The following is a 23,692-nucleotide window of genomic DNA, read 5'->3' as shown; positions in this document are numbered from 1 at the left end:
GGTCATAGATCATAGACTCTCAAGGTTGGAAGGGACCTCAAGAGGTCATCTAGTCCAACCCCCTGCTCAAAGCAGGACCAGTCCCCAATTTTTGGCCCAGATCCCTAAATGGCCCCCCTCAAGGATTGAACTCACAATCCTGGGTTTAGCAGGCCAATGCTCAAACTACTGAGTTATCCTTCCCCACAAATGTTTTTCGCCCCAGATGGGACTCGAACTCACAATCCCTGGCTTAGGAGGCCAGTGCCTTATCCATTAGGCCACTGGGGCTCTATAAACAAATACGGTTCTACCGAGATTTGAACTCGGATCGCTGGATTCAGAGTGCTAACCATTACACCATGGAACCACCTCCATGGTGGTGCGGTTTTTCCTTATTACTCTAACAGGCTCTCTGGCTGGTGTAAACTTGCCAGTTAGAATGCTGTTGAATTGATTAAGTGTTTTACAATCACCTCTTTTAGCAGCTGCCTCAGCTTCTTTGGCAGTGTTATCCATATATTTCCTCTTGTATCTTCTCATGCTGCTTTTTACTGCTGTCTCTTTTGGGTTAAATGGATGTTTTGCTGCTATTTTTCTGGAGGTGTTTTTGAAGAGTGAATGTTTGCTTTTGCTTGTCCCTTTTTTTTACACAGTTCCACATATGCTCACTTATCCAGACTTTAGGTTTGCAACTACAGTTATTGCAGCATCTGAGATACTGTCATGCAGAAAGGATCATAACATGTCAGTGTTGACTTCTTGTAGTCGATCTCAGACCTACAGCATCTATATTCTGTTCTTCAGTTCAATTTGAAATTGCTGCTGTAATGTCTTCTCTGTTAGCCTTTTGCTAACCTTCTTGCTGCTTTTTGGGGTTTTATTTTTCTTAAGTTTAATCTTCATTCTTGCTACACATAAATTTTGGTCACTTTCAACATCGTCATCTCTGTATGGTCTGATGCCTTGGAGAGCTGCCGTAAATTTCCATCCATTACATAGACAATCTGTCTGGTTCCTTGAGACTCCATCTACAACATTCCAAGTTACTTGTGCATATCTATGTGGAAATAGTGTTCCACCCATTATGAGCCCTGACACCAGCCACAAGTCTAGCACTCATTTGCTATTCTGATTTTGGGAACCATGGTATGCTTGCCCATTGCTTTCACCACTCTGTTGTTGTCATTCCCAATCTTGTAATCAAAGTCCCCCATTATTAAGCAGGTGTCATGCTTGGGAATATTATCAATCAGAGTTTGTAGGCAATTCAGAATTGATCTTTGATTTTATTATAGCTGTCTGTTGGTTTGTAACATTATATAAATATCATTTTCACGTATTGTGTTTTGAAACCTAGCTCAAAGCAATCAACTATTAATGGGCTCCCAATCTGTTATTGATTTTTATGCTTTGGAAGCCATAATTAATGCTGTTCCCTCTGAGTGGTAATCATCTTACCTCCCTGAATATATTACTATTTAATTTTTGAGTTGTTTTTTATCAGCTCCGGGCCATTGACTTTTCTTATTCCAAGGATTTTGAGATTTGTCAACAAGATGAAATTCAGTAAATGCAAGCGTAAAGTACTTTTCTTAGGAAGGAAAAATCAAAAGCACAACTACAAAATGGGAAATAACTGGCTAAGGAGTAGTACTGCTGAAAAGGATCCGGGGTTACAATGGATCACAATCAAACAGGAGCCAACAATATGGACAGTTGTGAAAAAGGCTAATATTCTGGGTGTATTAACAGGAGTGCCATATGTAAGACATGGGAGGTAGTTGTTCCACTCTCCTTTGCAGTGGTGAGTCATCAGCTGGAGTATTGTGTCCAGTTCTGGGTGCCACATTTTAAGAAGGATGGTGGAAAAATTGGAAAGAATCCAATGGAGAGCAATAAAAAATAATTTTCAGAAACATGACCTGGTTATGTTTAGTTGTGAGGGGAAAAAAGACAGAGGCGTGGGGGAGGACCTGATAAGTCTTCAAGTATGTTAAGGGCTGTTATAAAGGGGACGGTGATAGATTGTTCTCCATGTCCACTAGAGGTAGGACAAGAAGTAATGGGCCTAATTTGCAGCAAGGGAGATTTAGGTTAGACATTAGGAAAAACTTCTTAATTATAAGGATAATTAAGTATTGGAATAGGGAGTTGGGAGGCTGTGGAATCTCTTTCATTGGAGACTTCTGAGAACAGGTTAAACCAACACTTGTCAGGAATGGTCAGTGTATACTTGGTCCTGCCTCAGCCTGGGGATCGGGAGGAAGGACTAGATGATTCTTGAGGTCGTTTCCAGATTTACATTTCTGTGAATGTTGGTGAATAAAACATGAGGCATATCCACCAATACTTCTACACTTTCATGAGCATCTGCACGTGTTTCCCTATATATTGAAACAAAATAATAATATCTAGCTCTTGTATAGCTTTTAAATAATACATAACTCTTATATTTATATTTTAAATGCTATTACAGCCTGTGGTTACTATTTTTATTTTTATATGTATTTATTTGTATATGTGCGTTTATGTAGGTAGATAGATAGATATGGTTGTAATAGCATTTCAAACATTTCATGTACAAGAAATGATTATGTGCCCATTATAAATAATATGTGCTTTCAGAGTCTTACAGGTATAACAGGTCTTACTAAAATCAGCAAAATGTCTCATTCAGAAACTAGAGCAAAAATATTGAAAAAGGAAATAATAAAGGTCTCTTATTTAGCCTACTTCGTGGATCTAACTCTGATTGTTCAGATACAAGGTCTTCTTTGAGGTTTTAAAAAAAAATTCGGCAGTTCTGGATCTTAGAAACCCATTGGTTTATCCCTCTGTCATCCTCAGTCTAGCTGGAAGTAGCCAGACCATAAGATGCTCAGATAAAAGAAGTTTGCTTGCCAGGAATGGATTGTCCTTCTACAGGTCTGTGGCAGGACCCAGATTAATGTTTTGTTGGGCTTTTTTGTTTTGTTTTTTAAATAACCTCCACCAAACACCCACACAATGTCCTTCAAGGACATTGCTTACTTATTGGTGGCTCAGTTATAATACTCAGCTGGTCTCATTATAAGGCTTAGTCTACCCTAGAGAATTAAGTTGACGTAAGCTGCCTTACGTCGACTTAATTGTGTCGGTGTCTACACTAGAATGCTGCTTCTGTCAAAGTAAATAGTCTGTTACACTGACATCATACCTCCACCTCCATGAGAGGCATAGCGCTTATGTTGGTGTAGTTAGGGTGATGCAGAGTCTGTGTAGACACTGCGTTACTTACATTGGCTGTTGGCTATCATTCTTGTCAGTTTCAGGCTGCCTCTGGCTCAGAGCAGCAGGGCAGGGGCTCACAGCTGGAGCCAGGAAAGTGACAAGAATGTCAGTTTCCTTGTTGGTAGGCACCTTGCTGTGAATTTGAGCACATGCTGGGCTCACAGCTTGGGTTGTCACCCCAAGGTGGGTGCAGGGCTCCGTCTCTGAGCCCCGCGTGGCTGTCAGTGCCCCACACTCAGCTGTCAGTGCCCCACAATGCCTCACTTAAGTTGATGCAAGCGTTCTTGGTGAGGATGTGCATCACTGGCAGTAGCAGGGTAATGTGGTCACCAACAGCTGATAGAGCAGGACTTGACAACTCCAGTGTCAAGGTCTAGGATTTGGGGGAAACATAGTCATAGCAAAGTTATTGTTGTAGCATTTGGATCCCCATTACAATTTAAGATGTCTAATACATAATTCCTTCCTGTCCCCATCTTTTATGATGTCCCAATTCTCCAAACCCTTGTGCACATAAATTGTCCTGTTAAGTATAATAGGGATGGGGCCACTTGTGAGCCTAAGGTTACTTGGGGGTGTGTTCAGGATCGTCGCATTAGAGAGGAGCAGTAGTTTACATATATTCCTTAATTATCAGGATGTGTGTAAACAGAATTAAATTACTTATTTATGGTTATTTTGGCAGTGCACCAGTTAAAATTCACAGCTATGCAGGAGGCAAAGTAGGTGAATTCCACGGAAAAGGTTAATAAGCTGGAACATATATTTCAGGGAAGGCTAGATGTGATAGACATTTTTTGTAGCTTGGAAGATATGCCATTGATTTATTTTCTTCAGACCAATCTGCTTAAAGTGTATTTTTTAAATCTCTTCTGTCTCCTGTGGGTAGCAGAGGATTGGAAAATTTCCCTGTGCGTTTACAAACTGTAATTGGAAAAGCAGGGGGAAATGTATAGGCTGTAGATGTAGATATCAAGAGTTTCTATATAGTGAAGAGCAATTGCATTTTCTAGTGTCCTTCCAAAACAGGGCTTTTTTGAGTGCTAGAAAATTAAATAAAGATCAATGAAAGCTTAGCATGCTAGTCACTCTTTCAGTTTCCATGGGATACTTAGGAGTGCTTTAAGATTTGTTTTAACAAGATTTCAGGGATTGGCCTTTTGGGGGGGGGGGGGGTGAACAGTATTGTTAACCCCAAATGTTCAAAAATCATGAAATTATATAAAAATAATAGATTTTTATTTGCCTTCTGCTTTTTGGGCCTTTAAGATTCAGTGGGATTACATTTTGAAGCTTTCTTCACAGCCACGAGGCTAGAAACTTACTTTTTCTTTAAGAATGAAGGCTGAAATCCTCACATATCCACTTGACACCAGGAGCTGGGACTTTAAGGAAAACAATTATCATGAAACTCATGAGAAAATCATGAGAGTTGACAACACTGGGTGAATCCTGTTGCGCCAGTGAATATGGCAGAATAATTTCCAAAATTTTGGCTCACCGAAGATCATCTCAACTTGATATTTTTGAAGAAAATTTGGAGGCAGAGGGTCTTTATTGTTTCATTTTGTTGTCACTCCCTTGTTATATTGACATGCAAATTATTCTCTTTCCCCATTAACTATCTGTCAGTAAGGACATTTGGAGGGTACAGCTGGTGCAAATACACAAATATGGGCATGCTCCTATATCTCACCCATACATTCCCATGGGTTATTGCTTGTTTTTTTTCCCATTGTATTTAGTATTTAAACTGCATTTTAGTGAAATTAACACCCTCCAGCCACCCACACTTCTGTAGTGAATTTTAAACAGTTCAGCATCCTGTCCTGGTAATTAAAACAATGCAGGAACACTGTGGACAAACTGTCCTTTGTGATGCTGCTTTCTTGTAGCATGTAATAATAGGGAATCATATCTCCCCCTTGCACTAGGAAAGACCTTTGGGCATTTGGCAGGGGATACAAAAATCTGCCTGGGGAATCTTATTAAAAGTTATAGGATATCAACTATTAGTATTTTGTAAGGGCTGTTCAAACTGAAGTAGGTCATAGCACACTAGGGATTCAACTTTCAGTGTGCAACAGCAGCATTCACACGGACAGCTAGTGCGTGGCACACTAGTGCAAGGTGGATTAACACTCCAGCCTGCTGCATAGTAAGTGATTGTGTAGACATGCCATAAGACTAATCCTCTTCCCTGATAACTACATTATTTATCTTTTTCATGCTCTTGAAGCTACAGTGATCACTACTTAAGTCAGCGTTTGCCAAGAGTTACTATACAGAGGTATTTTTTGAGACCACAGTTCGACCTTTTTCTAGAACACGAAATAAACTGTGATATCTCAATCTTAAAAAAAGGAAAAAAGTGTCTTGGTTCTTTCACATATTTTCCTGCAAAAACCCCTAAAATAGCAGATTCCATTTTTTGAAAACACAGTCCATTGAATTTCTTATTGAGTATGGGCTGCATTCAGTGTTGTACAAGACTGAGGGGATGTTACTTTCCCTTCCTTATGAATCTTACATTCTCTAATAGATAACACAGACATACAGTTCACTGGAACCAGATGACCAGAACATGGATTCAGTAAGCTTAAAAATGTGTGAATCTTGTAGATGCGCAGAAGCTTCAGGGAAATGGCTAAGCCCACCTATGAGTGGCAGCTCTTGGGCCTATTCCTGTAAAGTACTGAGCACCCTCAGCTCCTGCTAAAGTTGATGCCGACCTTTTTGCATTCTCAAATCAAGTGCCTTTTGTAGCATAAAAAGTGACAGCTCAAGTCTTTCCAAAAAAGAATCTAAAATGTGGGTTACGGTGTGATGCTTCCCACTGGATACCTGCAATTTCGTCCTGTGCGTCTGCTAGGTTTTAAGTGACAGCACTGTATGGAACACAGTGTGCTGGCTTAGATAAAATGTTTGATGCCATGCAAAGGAGGCCTCACTTACACATATTTCATGGTCCTCCAGATCGCTGCCTTTTCACTTCCAAATTGAAATAAATATAAAACCAGAATCAAATGTATATATGTATACTACTGCTTTAAATGTCTTTCCTGTTATACAGACAAAACTGAAGAAGACTTTAGTAGAATATTAACATTCATAAAGCCTCTTGGAAGACTGCAGATATAAAATAGAGCAAAAAAGTAACCGCCCCATGGCAGAAGTATCCACAAACAGAAGTAATCTAAATATTTTTAAACAATTTGTGCCTCTGATCTCTCTGATCCCGGTGTATTACTGGTTTGTAATGTTTATTTTGAGATTAGATTAGATTACATTATTCCTCATTGCCAATTACTGCGATATTTGGATTTCTTTTGACGCCTCAACTTTTGAAGTCATGAGAATCTGTGTTTGTTTAAAAAAAAAAAAAAGAAAAAAAAAGAGGGTAACATTTTAGTTTCTGGTTGCAGAGAAAATATCAGGAACACAGCTGCATCTGAGCTTGGTTGCTTTGCAACCCAGTGAGCTCAGCTGGGCCCAATAAACCCTCACTAAGTGACTGTACTCCCTGAATGGTCAGAAGAACCAACAGATCACCATTTAAGCCCTGTAGCAACAGCAGCACACTGGCTGCTCAGTACGCTCCATGGCTGAAGCTGCGCCAGACTTGCTTTTTGCCCAGCCCTTGCTCCACCCCTCGCCTGCTCCACTCTAGCCTTAGTCCCTGCCTACCTCTGATCTCCTGATTCCTAACTCCTGGCTCTGACCATTGGCTTGTCTCCTGACCACCTCTGCTTCTGCTTCAACCACTAGGTCGCACTGTTTGCACCTGGTATAGAAAAGGTGGAAAGCATAAACAGGGTATAACCTAAAGGTTCAAAAGGCAAATAAAAATGTGGGTTTTTTTTGTTTTTTGTATCATGATTTTAAGCCAATCTCATAAATTTTGGTGGGATGTCTGTTTCATGACATTTGAATACTTACGGTTTTTAATACTGCTATATAAACTCATTTGTATGGTGCATACAATGGAACTCTACTTATTACAAAAAATAATTTAAAAACACTTTTTGTGTTGTTACCCACTCTTGCAAACCAATATTGAGACAAATTTAAAGTTTGCAATTCCTTATATGTGTATGAGCTCACAAAGGAATGTGTGAGTGTAAAATTACTGCTCCAAGCCCTCTAAATATCTCCAATCTAACGGCTCTCAAAAACCACAAGCATACAAATTCAAGTGGTTTATCTACAGATTGGAGCACAGGAAAAAAAGCTTTAATCGCTCCATAACATTCCTTAAGTTACATTTACCACAGCAGGAGTGAAATATCCAGTCTAAATCCTCTCTGTTGAAGTCTCCCTCAGTCAGTCTATGCACATTGTGGCAACTTACTGATTTGTTTTCAGTGTTTCTGTCAAAGTTTCTGAAGACTTTTTGCTCTGATAACATCTCCTCCTTTTTTATTAGTGAGTGTTGTGTTTGAACATAGAGGTGTTTGAAATAAGGATCCAAACATTGCATCCTGAATGATGTATCTATGTATGTAGTACTGTTATTTATTAATATTATTTATTTAAGCACCATATATGCACATAAAAAGGATAGTTCAGTACTTTTAAAGGGCCAAGGGGGGACATAGATCAGCGTTCATGTCGCGCTCCCCATCAGTGTCTGGGCCGGGGAAGCTAATGATCCAACCCGCAGGCCAAATTCGGTGATGAATCCTGGTTGTGTACCACTTGAGGCACGTTGCACATACACTAAGAAGACAGGGCCGAAAGCGAGGTAAGCGGGGGAAAGTGTGCTAGAAAAGAGAGTTAGCTGGAGATTGAGAAGAGAGGTTGTTAGAGGAGTGATAGCTCAGTGGTTTGAGCATTGGCTTGCTAAACCCAGGGTTGTGAGTTCAATCCTTGAGGGGGCCATTTAGGGGTCTGGGCCAAAAATTGGGGATTGGCCCTGCTTTGAGCAGGGGGTTGGATTAGATGATCTCCTGAGGTCCCTTCCAACCCTGATCTATCTATCTATCTATTTATGAATGTAGATGCTGTGACGTTACACCCCATATTTGTCATAAAATATTATGATATGAATATGGCAAACTAAGATGTTTTATGCAAGATGGGTATTGTGAGGTATTGAAAAAGTTATGATCTCCTGAATGTGTTTGTCCAATTTGTATGCATGTATCATTTCTGTATCTGAGATTAGTAATATTGACTTTGTAACAATTACAACTGTGTGTGTATTTGGGGGAACGCCCACGGGAGAGTAGGCAATCAGCCTCAATGAACCATTTAAGAAGGACAATAGAACTTGAAGATACTAATCTCTCACTGTCTTGAGGAGCTTCCTGGGATGTTGCTTTGACACTGATGGGTTATCTGATGATGTCACCTGGTACGGAGTACCACCTTGGACACTGCTGGTATTTTGCCACTGGAAACAAAGGGTTCCTGCCTTATGTAAATTCTATTTAAGGCTGGGGAGTAAGGCAGTCAGGACTCTTCTCCATTGCCTTCCCTGTCGAAGACGAAAGATTGCTAAAAACACATGAAGGGAAAGACGGGCTGAGTCCAGGCAGAAATAGGGTCCAGTCTGTAAAAAGAAATAACTGGAACTCTAAGCTACAGAAACTGTGCAACCTGCCTAAAACAACATTTAGGGTGAGAAATTACATTTTGTAACCTGTTCTTGAGTATATTAAGCTTAGTTTGCCTGTTTTGTTTTATTTGCTCAGTAATCTACTTTGCTCTGTTTGCTATCCCTTATAATCACTTAAAATTTACCTTTTGTAGTTAATAAACTTATTGCTTTTTTATTTCAAAACCCAGTTTGTGCAACTCATATCTGGGGTGCCAAAAGCTGTGCATATCTCTCTCCACACTGAGGGAGAGGGTGAATTTCTATGAGCTTGCGCTGTGCAGATCTTTCTATACAGTGCAAGACCATCTTATTTTGGGGTTCACACTCCAGATGGTGTGTGCACCAGAGTGCTGGTCATTCTCCTAGCTGATTTCAGTCTGTGTGTGCAGCTGGGTGTGGCCTCACCTGAGTGTGCTGGAAAGGGGCTTGAGAGCCTGGCACAGCAACGCAGCGCAAGGGAAACCTAGGCTTGTAGGACCGGCGGGCTTTGGGATCCCAGCACATCCGGTGGCACTCCAGAAGGGGGATCCAACCCATCACAGCTTCTATTAAAAATCAGGTCATATAAAATGATAGGTACATGATAAAGACTGAAGGTTATTGGTGGTGGTTGATGAAATGTTGCTATTTTGCCATTACAAATAAATAACTTCATCTACAAGTACCAGTTCTTTACCTCTAATTCTTGGTGAATGGTTGGGGGAGGAGAGTGTTTAAAACCATAGATTTGTTAGACTTTTTTTAAGTGTTGGAATGTGTCTGAATATAATTCTTATCCACATGCCAAAGCATTCAAGAATTGATTGTGAAACATAATCAGTACCCTACCTTTCTTTCCTTGCTGTTAATGGTGTGCCAGTCCTCTCTGCTACTGATAATGCAATGTGCTGAACTTTAAACAAAAATGCCCCACATTTCCACCTGCTGTCTGGGAAAGTACTTTATCTCCTAGGGTTTTGTACAGAGGGTTCCAGAGTTCAGTGGGTCTCTGAATGGGCTCCAGGGACTGCCTGAACAGATCTGAATGCCAATAGGGGCCACAGTTTTTCATCTCTGTTAGAAGGCAGTTTTTCTGCATCATAGCTGGTTTGCATTTGAATGGGGTTATTATTTTGGGCTCAGAACCAGTTTACTGATCTATCAGTCTCCTCGTATGCTGTGGAGCGTGTGATTTGGAAAATGGATAGGGTACAAATTCAGGCCTATTCACATTTGTCTCTATCTTGAAGCACACTACTAATAAAAAGTATATCCTTGCTAATGATGACATGGAAACCTATTTCACATTACTGAAATGATCAAATTGGTGAGTAAGCCAATAAACAAAACTTTAAAAAAAAAATCGAGGATCCATTTTAAAATATCTTAATTTTGACAGTTGTAATTTAGTTTAACTTGTTTCAGAGTAGCAGCCGTGTTAGTCTGTATCCTCAAAAAGAAGAGTACTTGTGGCACCTTAGAGACTAACAAATTTATTTGAGCATAAGCTTTCGTGAGCTACAGCTCATTTCATCAGATGCATGCAGTTTTAGTAACAAGGCCTCAATTAGCATCTGCTATTAAATCTGTCATTTTGGTGTGCAAATTATAAAGGATGTTCAGATTAGCATAGTGCAGTTTAGAGAGTTTCTGTTGGCTCATGCTTTATGCTTGTGCAAACTAACTAGCAGAAATGTCTAAATGATCGCTATGCCACATCCATATGTTTTAAATTAAATTATTCATAAAGAACTATTGAAAATTGATCTATCTGTAGTTGTCAGTATGACTTTTGAGTTGGTTTCAATTATAATAGTTTTTTCATGTAATTTATTAAGCCTTTTGATATTTAATGTTAGTGGGATAATAAATGCATTTGATATGTGTGGGATGTTGTGTTATTCCAGAGAGGTTGTTATAATGTAATGTCATTCAGTGACCACTTATAAAGTGTCACCACTTCTTAATACTGATCTACCTTTGAGTGCTAGCAATCGTGAAGAACAGTAATAGAAAAAGCTATTTGCTGCTAAAGGTTAGACAGACATGCTGATTAAAAAAAAACCCCATCACCAGCTCTACACTGGTCAGTAACACTGGTGCAAATGCACTATTGCTGAAACTATTGCTGGTTTTTCAGAGGACTGGCCAGGGCCTTGCTGAAAACCTAGACAAAAATGGTTTTTCGGTTTCTTTTTCAAATTTATAAATTAGGAGGAGGAACTGGATATACTAACTTTGTTTGCAGTCAGAGGAATGTCCCCTTTTCAATGTCTGAAAAAGTATAGCTAGACTGATAGCCATTTTTTGTGGGTCATAGGGTCAGAGTTGATGGGGTAGGTTGAGAGAGAATGGAGGACATCACTGAGGTAGAGAGGAGCAGTGCACTGTTCATTGTACAGTGTACCATAATAGAAGCCCCTAAAGCCTCAGACTTGTAAGCATGTAAGAGAAGGAGTAAGTTGCACTGAACACGTGTGAAATGAGAGAGACAGCCTTCCCATTCTTGAAGCATTCCTTGGACCAACCTGTGGTCTTATCTCCAGTGCAAGCCAACATGTCCTTTTAGCTGAAGATGTCTCTGCATTATTGGTTGCAAGGAAGACAGAATTATGGAGTGGGGATTTATTACTAGCCTGAAAAAGTTGATGAACCTTTAGGGTGTTGGGACGAAAATGTCATTAATAATATCACATTCTTTAATGCCCTTCCACATTGTCTTGCATTTGTAATGTGGTTTAGACAAAGAGGATAAAAGGGAAGGCTGATATTTTAATTTTCCCTTACTCCAGATTTAGATTTTAATACAGCTTGTTTTTCTGATGTAACTTTTCTTTTAAATCCTTAGGCTCAAAATCGCAAAATGAAGTAAATGTAAAGAAGAGCCTCATCCTTCATCTGGTGTCTTAATTTTCTTCAAATCTCATTTTATTTTCTCTCTTCTAGTCATTGCTCATGCAGTATAGTGTATACAACTGCTACTCAGTCAAAATTTTGGCTTTATCTGGCAGTGCTGCACCTGTACTTAAAAATAAATAAATAAAATGGAACTGGAAATGTTAAGACAGTTTATGGGTTTGCAAGGTGTTTGTTGATCTGAATAGTTCTGTTCTGTGATAGACATTGTGTCAAAGGAAACAAATGAGCAATTTATAATTATTGTATCTTAAATCAGGCAATTACCTTGGTCACTTCTCTGCTGGACCCTGTAATGCAGAACATGATTAAATTGTGCCACTTTGTAAAGAAACCAGCAAATAATATCCCTGCTGATTTAAATATTTTATTTTAATTATAGATGACTTGTTCTGCTCAGATAAATTCAGTATTCAGTATTTTCACAGCATCTTATGATTTCCATATAGTGAATTTTGTCTCTCTTGAACCCAGGTATCAAGCAAAATTAGTAATGTAAAAAAAAGAAATTAAGAAAAAAGACAGTCTGAAGGGCATTTTGACATTTAAAAGGCACAGCATGTGATGAACTTAAAGCATGTGGTCCTCAGTGCTTTGTAGAAAAACATTTTATTTCCAAAGCCATCTGTGAACTTTAACAAAACAAAGAAAAAAGAAGGATCTGTTCCTCTAACAGATGTAAGTCTACTTGGAAGATCTGAATCATCAGCACATCTGAGTCCTTGCATGCTAGCAGATGAAAGGGAGGAAGGGTGAGGGAGTGAAAGATGAGGTGCCCAGATAGCCCTCTTATCTGTGATTAGATAAGAGGGGAAACTATAATCAGTCAGGTTTCAGAGTAGCAGCCGTGTTAGTGTATATTCGCAAAAAGAAAAGGAGTACTTGTGGCACCTTAGAGACTAACAAATTTATTAGAGCATAAGCTTTCGTGAGCTACAGCTCACTTCATCAGATGCATGCATCCGATGAAGTGAGCTGTAGCTCACGAAAGCTTATGCTCTAATAAATTTGTTAGTCTCTAAGGTGCCACAAGTACTCCTTTTCTTTTTATAATCAGTCAGAGATTGTGCAAATCCTTTTCATCCCCAGCCGTGCAGCATTTTCACCTTGATACAATATCTATCTCCATGTTCCTGTACTTTTTTAACATCAGGCCAAAATGTCAGTTTAGGAACTGGTATCCTTTTTGCTAGGATTAAAAATACCTAGAGGAGTTAGGCTGACATAGATCGATAGTCTTTCTAAAGCTACTAGGAAACGAACAGTTCATTCCCAGCTTTAGAGAGCTTTTTAGTGAATGTCTAAAATAAGATGTGAAAAACTGGAAAAGTCCCTCAGACCTGTTGGATCTGGAGTTGCGTTCTGGAGAGACCAGACTGGAGTCAGGTAATGTAATGCTCTCTCTTTGTTCCTAGGTAACCTACGGCTCCTTTGACTATACATCGCTGCTTTATCTGTCTGACTACACTGAAGATTTTGGTGGTGGACGATTTGTGTTCATGGATGTAGGTGCTAACAAGACTGTAGAACCCCGAGCAGGTAGGATTCTCAGTTTACCTTCACTACATAACTCTCCGTGGACAAATTCCTGACCTCAGCTAAACCTGTGCTACCCCAGATGGGATTCCACAGTATGACTGAGGATAGAATTTAGCCTAATGTGTTTCAAGTGGGTGTCAGTAACATGTGACTTGGGACAGTGAATAGGTCACAGTAATAATTAATGGAATGATGCCAGTAAAATTCATCCTGTTTGTAGCTACATTTTAGTTACATAGGAAGAAATGGTGAAATAGTCTAACAATGGCCAAGGTTTGAGTTAATCTGAGACTGCTTAGGCACATGGAATAACTGCCTGAAAAGTCACAGCCTTCCTTAAATACGATTCATAAGATCCGGGGTGTCCAACCTGAGCCTGAGAAGGAGCCAGAATTTACCAATGTACATTGCCAAAGAGCTACAGTAATATGTCAGCAGCCCCCCATTAGCTCCACCCCACTGCCACCACCTCCTGCCTACGGCAGCCCTGCCAATCAGTGCCTTCCCTTCCCTCCCCGCAGCTCCCGATCAGCTGTTTGGTGGGGGTGGGAGCGAGGGCGCGGCAGGCTCAGGGGAGGGAGTGGGAAGAGGTGGAGTGGGGGCAGGGCCTGTGGCAGAGTCAGGGGTAGAGCAGTGAGCACCCCGTGGCAGCTTGGAAAGTTGGCGCCTGTAGCTCCAGCCCCGGAGTCGGTGCCTATACAAGGAGCTGGATGTTAACTTCTGAAGAGCCGCATGTGGCTTGGGAGCCACAGGTTGGCCACCCCTTCACAAGAGTGTCTTTCTAAAGCCTTCTCCTTTATGGCTAAGAAGTACTTTTCCCTAAGGTTGATTTCTAGTCTTCCACTCCCTGAGCTACCTGGGGCTGTTCCTGTGGAGGCAGCTGTTCCTGGGAGGAGTGTGCTGTGTGAATGCTCAACCCTTGCTGATCTCTGTCCAGTTAAGCAGGGGCTGCCTGGGCTCTGAGGGTATCTGTATCCTGGCTTTGTCCACGAGGTGAGGAGAGTTGCCATGTTGTGTCTTGAGGGTGGAGTGAAGATAGGCTGAACTTGGAAACATCAGCCGGTGCAAAATACTGCCACTCGTATTTTGAGAAGTATTTGCTCCAGGGACCCTGTTACACCAGAGCTGGCTGTCGGTTCATTTCTGGGTGTAATTCAAAAGTGTCAGTTTTAACATATAAAGCTTTAAATGTGTTGGATTCTGGTTAGTGTGGACAGCAGCTCTCTCCTTACCAAATACTAGAGATGTTGAGATCAGCTGAGGTGCGCTAGCTAACATTCCCTTGATTTAATTGCAAGAGGTCCTCAACTTGGAAGCCACTTCTCTTCACCCCAAGTCTTTTAACTTTCAGATCATGCTCTAAGATCCATTTGTTCTCCCAGGCTTTTACTGGAGAGATCAGAGGAGCAGAAGGATGTGGGGGTAGGGAAGGAATCTTTTTTTTTTTTTTTTTTTTTTTAGGTTTCAGAGTAGCAGCCGTGTTAGTCTGTATTCGCAAAAAAGAAAAGGAGTACTTGTGGCACCTTAGAGACTAACACATTTATTTGAGCATAAGCTTTCATGAGCTACAGCAGCTTATGCTCAAATAAATGTGTTAGTCTCTAAGGTGCCACAAGTACTCCTTTTCTTTTCTATTAGGAGGACCAGTTTTTTGCACATTTCTCATAATGGTTTTTATATTTAATGTATGTGGCCCAGGCGCTGAATGAACACATTAGTACAAACCGAATAAAGCAGTGCAAAAATAGTCTGTGAGCTATATAAAGAATATGCAGGTCTCTTATGAGAGTGGAGGAGGTTTTTTCCCTATAATTCTAATGTTGTTCTATTCAGATTTGCAAAAACTCAAAGGATTTCTTTGACACCTGGAAAGTGTTCTTCAAATGTTTTTAAAACTGGCACTTAAAAGAAATAAATATATCACATAAACTGTAAGTTCTTTGAGGTGAGGACTGTCTTTTTGTGCTGCATTCATACAGAGCCTGCATTCATCACAGCGAGGCCCTGGTACATGCATGGGGCTTCTAGGTGATAACAGCAATTAGGTCATTACCGTGACTTGAGTTCCACTTAATTTTTGTTTTGTGGGGAGATATGGGCCTCTTTGGTGTCACTCCAATGAACTCCCAGTTGTTGGCAAATTAAGCATTTTGGCAAATGAATAATTTTCAAAAGTAACTGGTGATTGTGGACACTTCAGTTGTAGGGCGCCCAACTTGAGGCGCTTTAAAGGAGCTTGATGTTCAGAGTGCTGGGCGCCCACCATCTGAAAATCAGGTCCTTCAAAGTGCCTCAAATGGGGCATCTGAAAATACAGGCACCCAAAATCATCACTAACTACTTGAGAATTTAGGGCATGATGCCTAATTTGCAGATAAGTGGGCATTCAGTGGGGTGACTCCAGACATCTGGTTAGTAGGTACAGAAAAGAAAAGCTCTGAGATTGTATGCTATGAGCTCAGGATATTCTTAAGTGCATGGCCTTTTTGGATTCAGGTGAGTCTGATGCTTACTTTGCTTCTCTCCTGAGAAAGAAATCCAAGAGAAAGGCAGTGAAACTGAAAGAGGGACTGTTGAAAATAATAATGTAATTTCCAGAGACATCCCAAATATAGTCAGCACTATCACTACAGCCAGTTGTCATTGGAAGTTGGTGGTTGGGCATTAAGTAGATTAGCTAGATTGTGTTGGATTGTAAAGTTATTTGTCATAGGGTCTGTCTTTTCTGTGTTAAGTACAGCAGTATTAACATTTATGGTGCTACATAAATTATCATTACCAATAAGTGATTTGGAGAATCCTGAGTCAAAAGGAGAAGGGGTTGGGAAATTTGAGGTGAAGCACAATGTAAAAGGCAAAAAGAACAGGAGTACTTGTGGCACCTTAGAGACTAACAATTTTATTTGAGCATAAGCTTTCATGGGCTACAGCCCACTTCATCTGATGCATAGAATGGAGCATATAGTAAGAAGATATATACATACATACATACAAAGAACATGAAAATAGTTTTTTTTCTCCTGCTGATAATAGCTCATCTTAATCAATTAGCCTCTTACTCCACCTTTTCATGTTCTCTATATGTATGTATGTATCTTCTTACTATATGTTCCATTCTGTGCTTCCTATGAAGTGAGCTGTAGCCCACAAAAGCTTATGCTCAAATAAATTTGTTAGTCTCTAAGGTGCCACTTTTTGCGGATACAGACTAACACGGCTGCTACTCTGAAACCTGTCGTAGTGTAAAAGGCAAGTTGTATCAAGACGCTGGCTTGTTGTGGAGGGTTAAGATTCCTCTGAGGACCCAGAGCTGTTCAGGGAAGACTTCCCTCCCAAACTCCGTCAGCTCTAAGACCCAGGTAGTTCCTTTCTCTCTCTCTCTTCTCCCACCCCTCCCCACTCTGTGGCCTTAGGTAAATTTTCAGAGAGGAGTCATCCAGAGACTGTAGGATCAGAAGCAGCCAAAGCCTTTGGTCCTCTGAACGTTCAGAGAACTTTCTACCATTTTGACTAGACTTTCTCTGCCCTTTGTTGATTGGCTGTTTGCTTCAACCCTCCCCTTCCCATAGAAGTCTCTTCACTTTAGCTTCACTCAAGCCATGTCTGTCCTTATCCCTTGTCTCTGCCCTGTCTCCCTCACCCCTTTCTTCTTTCATTGTCCCCACTCCCTTCCCCTGTCTTTCCATGTAGCTTATCCCCTTCTAATTGCCTCCCCCCAAATTGTGCAAGTAACATGTTTGCTGCCACATCACATTGTTCACCCCTGTATGCTCCCCCCACCCCCCGTGTCTGTCTTGTATATTTAGATTGTAAACTCTTAGGGACAGGGACCAGCTATTATCGGTGTTTGTACAGTGCCTAGCACAATGGAGTTGGCTCGCAGGCACTACTGTAATTAATAATGCTGGTAAAATGTAACTTGCATGAGAGGGTCCTTTTGATTAACCAAGAAGAAATAACTCTAGAGGACTCTTCTATCACGGAAGCAAGCTGTGTTCTAGTTTTCACTTTCAGAGGGCATCTCTGCTCTTCACACGTGTTCTCTGACCCTGCTGTTTTTCTTCCTAAACAACTGTTATAAGAAATTTCTGTCAATAAGTTTTGCTTAATTCTCATTTTTCTTAGAAACTCTTTTCCAGTGGTCCCTGACTCCTTGCCAGCTAATTTAGCTGTGTCATAGCTTGAATATCATTCTGAGTGTAGAAAACATTTATCTTATTGTTGCAGTTTTAGTATGCAGTGCTGGAAAACAGACACCATGTGCTGAAATAAGTGCTTAAGTTTCTTCTCAGACAATAATTTGTCTGAGTGTCAAAGATTACAGTACAAAATTGATGAAATAGAACAAAAAGCTATTCATTTGAAGGGAGATAGTAAATTAACAATAAACCATTGAAGGATTTCTGTTTGGCAGAAATGCTGCAAGGGCACACTTCACTATTGCCTCTTAAATGTTTTTCCTAGGACTGAAAGTGTAATATAATTCCTGGGTGAGTGAATGCACTAGTTTGGCGGTGACAAGGCAAACTACAGTTGGAGACTAATTTTTAAACCACTTTCTATCATCTCCAAAAATGTCACTCGTATATAAGTATACGCAAATATATAAAAGTTTCCTTTTCTCAAAAATTAAATAGTTTGGATGGGAGAGAGAGTGCAATATGGACCATCTTAAAGATATTGGCATCACTACAATGCGGACTAGTTTAACTCTTAATGAACATTTCTCATGTTATTAAATATTACAGTTATGCTCCATGCTCATATTTTATACAGTTGATCACCTAATTAAAGGAGTTAAAATCCCCTCTTAATGTAGAGGCCCCTGAGCTGACTGTATTATGGATGCAAAACAAGTCATTATATTGTTTCACCAATTCCCATAGTACAGACTTTTGGCAAATTGCCAGCACACTCTGCTGTATGGAAGGAACCCATTTTTCCTAGCTAGCTTGGATGCAATCAAAATAACATGTGCATGCACTCGCGTCTTTCGGGTTAGTCTGAGACCCTGCTGTAAGTACCTTACCAGTGAGAGAACTCCCAGATAGAATGGCATTGCATTTGGGGCTGAAATGAAGAGCATTAGAACAGTTGAAAGGTAATGTCTGTTGCCCCTAAATGATATGCTTTTCATCCTTCTCATCTCTAAAATCAACACCTTGGAGTTTTTCTCAAATATTCTGTCTCTTTGCTCCATCTTCTCCCCCTCCAACACCAGCCCAGTCAACTTTAGTCTATCTGAATGCAGTTCCCATTTCACAGCAGTTCAGCCGGTTCTGCTTTCATTAAAGAGTTTTCGTTACATAGGACCTGTCCACTCCAGCTAGCAATGTGCACTACACGGGTGTGAATTCTAAAGCACCCCCACTTGTTGTGCACTGACTGACCTATGTGGATTCAGTCTATCTGGCTTCCTTTCCTACTTTTGCTGGAAGCTGCCAGCTTTTGCTGTCTGGGATTTGTTTATAAGTCAAAATTCTCATCAGTGGCTAGTTACATTAAAAAGAAGATACTGACTAGCACCAACAGGGTGACTGCAATTGTGACTGGAAACTAAGGGTTCTGTCTGGATTATATTGATCATAATGCGCTTTAAAAAGAAATGTTTTTCACCAAATTTGAAAAAAATCAGTTCCAATACATCTTTGCATTTCTCAGTAGATTACTCTTTCATGGGAAAGAAAAAGCAGAACCCCTCTCAAGCAGTAATGATCAGAACACTATAAAATCAGCATATCCCAGATGCATTCTTTTTTGCCTGTTGTTTAGTACCAATTACAGCTACAACTATTAAATACTTCAGTTATTTTGGATGCCAGCAAAAGTTAGTGGGTTTTGTATCTAATCTTTTTCTTAAAATAAGGTAGCCAAGGTTGGAGCGAGATGCAGAATTCCAACAAGAATGTCATCAGTAGAAGCTGCATAGTTCTTGAAAGAAATTCCTATGTTGAAAAATATGAAACAAGAAGACTTTGATCATCCTTTTCCCAGTGTTAAGACTGTACCTCTGTTGTTATCCTAACTATCATAGACTGGGACAAGGATAGTTTTACTCAAGAGGAGGACATAAATGTGGCAGCAATTAAAAACAGATTCTCCAAAGCGGTATTCCTCTGTAGTTGAGGCTCCATGAACACTGTGACAAGCCCACCTGGCTTCTGTGGTGCTCTGTTGGAGGAGACTGGAAATACCACAGTAGATTTAGAGAAATTAAAAAATGAATAATTGAGACCATATAGAATTCCTCATGGTGGTGGGGTTGATATTAAATTCAATGTATTTTATATTGCCACTAAGTTTTCAGTGTGCTGACAGCATACAACTGCAGTGTAGACATGTCAAAGGAGAAGCTATAGATTTCTTGTGGAGGCTTGATCTCCTGCTCTGCTATATCCTTCCGTCCTACCTGCCCCTGTGGATAATCACATTAGCTGGATGTATTTGCTAAAATGGTCATTAGTGAAATAGTTAAGTGTTAGCATTGGAAGTGTCATTAGTTTTCAGAGTCAACTGCCCACTAAAAAAAGTTTGGGACAATTTGCACTTGCTTTGATTTATTCTCAATTCACATTTGGAATTTACATATGCTGCACAGTTCTCTTTAAGATTTGCTTCTCTGTCAAATGCTCTGGTCATAGAATGGTGGAATATAGCAGGGCCCCTGTATTAGTCTGAGCTACTTCTGGGAGATCACCAAACTTTGATTAATATAAAAGTAACTGGAATAGATGTGGTGAATTCAAGTTCCTTCTTCCTAATCAGTATATTTTATACTTTAAAATGACAGGTAGCAGCCATGTTAGTCTGTATTCGCAAAAAGTTAAGGAGTACTTGTGGCACCTTAGAGAGATGCATCTAATGAAGTGAGCTGTAGCTTATGAAAGCTTGTGCTCAAATAAATTTGTTAGTCTCAAAGGTGCCACAAGTATTCCTTAACTTTAAAATAAAAGCTTTATTTTCTTCAAACATTAAGGGGAAAAAATCAGTGTATCAGAGGCAGGAACCTTGAAGATCCAGAACCAAATGAAAATAAATAGCACAGACAGGCAGTGCTAATTATTGCCAAAATGTTATTTTGTTATCTTGTTATTTCTCGGAGTAGCCAGAACTCTCGCCCCTCTCTCTCTCTCTCTCTCTTTCCTCATGACTTTGCTTCTGTTAATTCAAGGGGTCTGGGTATTAAAACCAAGAGAACTTTAAAGTCTGAAAACTAATTAACCAAGGGCAATAGCAAGAGCAACTAAGATTCAGTCCAAGCAACGTTGGCCAAATCTAAAAAGCCTGCAATGATTTTTGTTTGTGTGTTTGTTTTAAAAATGATAAATTGCAAAGACTGAAGGGATAGAAGGCTAAATCCCAGTTAACTAGCAATGAGAGAAAAATAATTTTAAAAAATCAGATGCATTTCATACTTCTAAACAGGGTTCTTTTACTAAGTTCTTACTGCATTTCCTGAATGTCTTTTCTCCACAATAGCCTGATCCAGACTTCTTCCTCCTTATAACTTATTTATTTTGTATTCTGCAGAGGGTTCTCAGCATGCCCTGCTCTTAAAGGGATAGCATCCTGCCACAGATTGTTGTTTTTTTTGAGGGGGCGTATAGTATTATACATATAGAAAATGCCGGAGCCATTAATTCAATCAGCAAGACTTCAATTCTCTCTTTATGTTGCCACTGTGGAGTCAAGGCAAAAGAAAAACCTGTAACTCTTTTGAGGAATAGGTTTGGGGTGGGAGAGATCTTCTTTATCATGACAAAGTTGGAACGATTTCCATTCCATGGTTCTGTGCAGGGAAATAAGGGAAATGCAGAAATAACTTCAGTGGAGGCTGGTATGGTGATTAAACAGACAATTCAGGAAGACCACAATGTGCCTATTGAACACTGGGACACAGTGATTATGATTTCTTGCAATATTTGATGTTTTTTCTTGAACTCGCAGCTCCTAGAGTCATGTGATGACATGAGTGTATTAGAGGTTCTTTTATTTTTTAAAGTTAGCATCAAGCCTTCATGGCTATGAAGAAAAGTTTGAAAACATGAACCCTAAATGCTCAAAAGCCAGAAGGCAAATTAAAAAGATCCCCAAATGAATATTTTTGAAAAATCTCATGATTTTTGAATCTTGGTGTTGGCAGTACTGCATACCGGACAAGGACTGACATTTTGAGACATGATCGCTATTAAAGTCCTGTGATCATGTCATGCTATAGTGACGACTGAAATAGACACCCCATTCTAAACTTCTGTTTTTATCTGCATAGAAACAACATTTCCTTTAACTTGAAACGTGCCGCTGTGCTTATTCTCAACTCACAGTTGATTTTGTTTTTTAAATGGGTGGGGGAATGTGAGGAAGAAAACTTTTTGAGTTTAGATGGTAGAATAAATATTTCATGCTTTAAAAATGTGTTCAGATGCATTTTTTGTGATTGGATAACTCAGAAACTAGCTTTATTTTGGACTGTCAAATTTTACCTGTGCAATATAGAGCCCTCTTTGGAAAAAGTAGGGTTTTATAAGTCTGAGAATGTTTGAGTTATTTAGAAATCTTGTATTGCTTAAGGGCACAACATTCATTATTCATATTGAAATAACTGTGCCTCAAGACCCTGATTCGTCAGTCTTTCCCTGTTCAGGAAAGCACTTAAGCACATGCATCAGTTTAGGCAAGCGCTGAAGTGGTTTTCTGAATTGGGGCCCTGGATCTCTCTGTGATTTTGAATATGTAAGTACACATCTTAAAATAAACACGGCTGTCTCTATTGCAGTGGTTAGACATCATTTGACTGTCGAGTGACACATTCACAGGAGTGTGTTATAGTTTTTCAAAGTGCTATCTTAGCTGTGCATTATTGGGTGTATTTTTTGTTAACTTATTAAAAAAAACAAATCAAGGAAATTCACTACTAAAGACTACAGGAATGGAACACTACAATGGAGAATTTAAACACACACAAGTCAAGAATTTTCAGATTTAAAGTTCCCACAGCAACATTAAGGCAGCTATGATAAAGATACTTAAAGCATAAATTTAGTAATCCAGTGTATTATATTACATACACACAGCATGGTGAAGTTAATGATGCCGTAGAAATCCATTTTTTAATTTGACATTTAACCTCAAATTTGCAGTTGCTTTGATGTTTCTTTACATTGTACATATGAAGTTGGAAGATACCTTGTAGTTTGGAATGCTAGGGGATTAATTTTAGTCAGTTTCTTGCAGTAGGCCTAGGTCATCTCAATCTGGTGTTAGATCACCAACAGTGAAAGCTAAGAATCATGAGATACCTGGCAGTTGTCAAAGTCCAGTATCATAGTAAGTGCATGGGGACATTAGCTGCTATAGTAATTCCCTACTGACGAGCACTGCAATGCATAAACCTGGATGGTTATAGCTGAGGTGGCATTGCTCACAAAACAGCAAGTCACTACAAAGATGACTGGTGAGATGATTGCATAAAAATTGTAGAAAAAGGTATGAAGAAGTAACATGTAGCATCATGAAAGAAATACATTGAAGTAAATTTGTACAGCTGCTGGGTTTTTTTTCCATTGTAGAGCTCTGAGGATTTTCTTTTTCCTTTCTCTCTCTTGTGTGTTTTCTTACTCTAATGATCCTTAATGCTGGGTTTGTGTTGTCATTAAATGAGTTATTTTAATTAGACCCATAATGTGATTGATACCTGGAAGCTCCATCTGAGAACTGCAAACTGGCATGCTGCTTCTTTGAACCATGGTCTTGTTGCAAAGTCATTATTTAGGCCATTAACAGTGATCCTACCAGTGGACCTGCTGAAGGGAGAGTGGAAGAATAAACATTTCTCTTAGAGATTAAATGGTTAATATTTTTACAATCCATTACAATCAGGCATATGAATTAGTGTCTTAGAGATACACATGTTAATTAATTAATGGAGGTACAGTTGTGCCTGCTGATGATGGATGTCAGGTTAAACTTCCATGATGACTTCTATGGTGACTGCCTGGAGACTACCGTTTCATCATTGTCTGAAGAAGAAAATACAACAGAAATGAGGAAAGCAGCTGAGGGTAATTAAGGTATCACAGATTCCCTTAAATAAAACCAGCTGGATTGGAGGGATGAGACCTAGATGAAATTCTGTCCTGAGGAAGAGGAAGGATGTCATCATATACACATACATCCCTAGTTTTAGTAAAGTAACAGAGCAGATTCTTTCAGGTATTTAAAGTGCTTTCTGACCTTTGACACGCTTGCACTCTTCCTGACATCACCTCTGCTGTCAGTAATTAAGGTTTAATCATGAACTTCATTCTTTTTCATCAAGTTCTTGTTTCAGAGCATTATTCTCAGTAATCACTTATTTCTTTTCAGCATCAGGAGAGTTTACACTGCTGTGATCAGGTGTAGAGT

General features: G+C 39.6%; 1 protein-coding gene and 1 non-coding gene across 9 annotated transcripts in view; one reads left to right on the top strand and one right to left on the bottom strand.

Annotated features, from left to right (window-relative positions):
• The window catches only part of OGFOD3 (2-oxoglutarate and iron dependent oxygenase domain containing 3), a 90,915-nt gene that overhangs the window by 49,569 nt on the left and 17,654 nt on the right, over nucleotides 1-23,692 (top strand). For 6 of the 8 annotated variants that reach the window (XM_043497421.1, XM_038371499.2, XM_043497420.1 and 3 more), the window contains one exon: nucleotides 13,165-13,288. The exons of 1 other annotated variant lie outside the window; for it this stretch is intronic. In XM_043497421.1, coding sequence (XP_043353356.1) covers nucleotides 13,165-13,288 — 124 coding nt within the window. Of the gene's footprint in view, nucleotides 1-11,681; nucleotides 12,428-13,164; nucleotides 13,290-23,692 lie in introns of those variants that run through there. One more of the 8 variants, XR_006275721.1, reaches the window with a different exon arrangement.
• TRNAR-CCU lies at nucleotides 198-270 on the bottom strand. Its single transcript has one exon. It is a non-coding gene; the product is annotated as a tRNA-Arg (tRNA).

This window comes from Dermochelys coriacea, chromosome 14, assembly GCF_009764565.3.
Source record: "Dermochelys coriacea isolate rDerCor1 chromosome 14, rDerCor1.pri.v4, whole genome shotgun sequence".
Taxonomy (NCBI): domain Eukaryota; kingdom Metazoa; phylum Chordata; order Testudines; family Dermochelyidae; genus Dermochelys; species Dermochelys coriacea.
The sequence above is the reverse complement of the archived record's forward strand: the minus strand, read 5'-3'. Positions and strand labels throughout refer to the sequence as shown.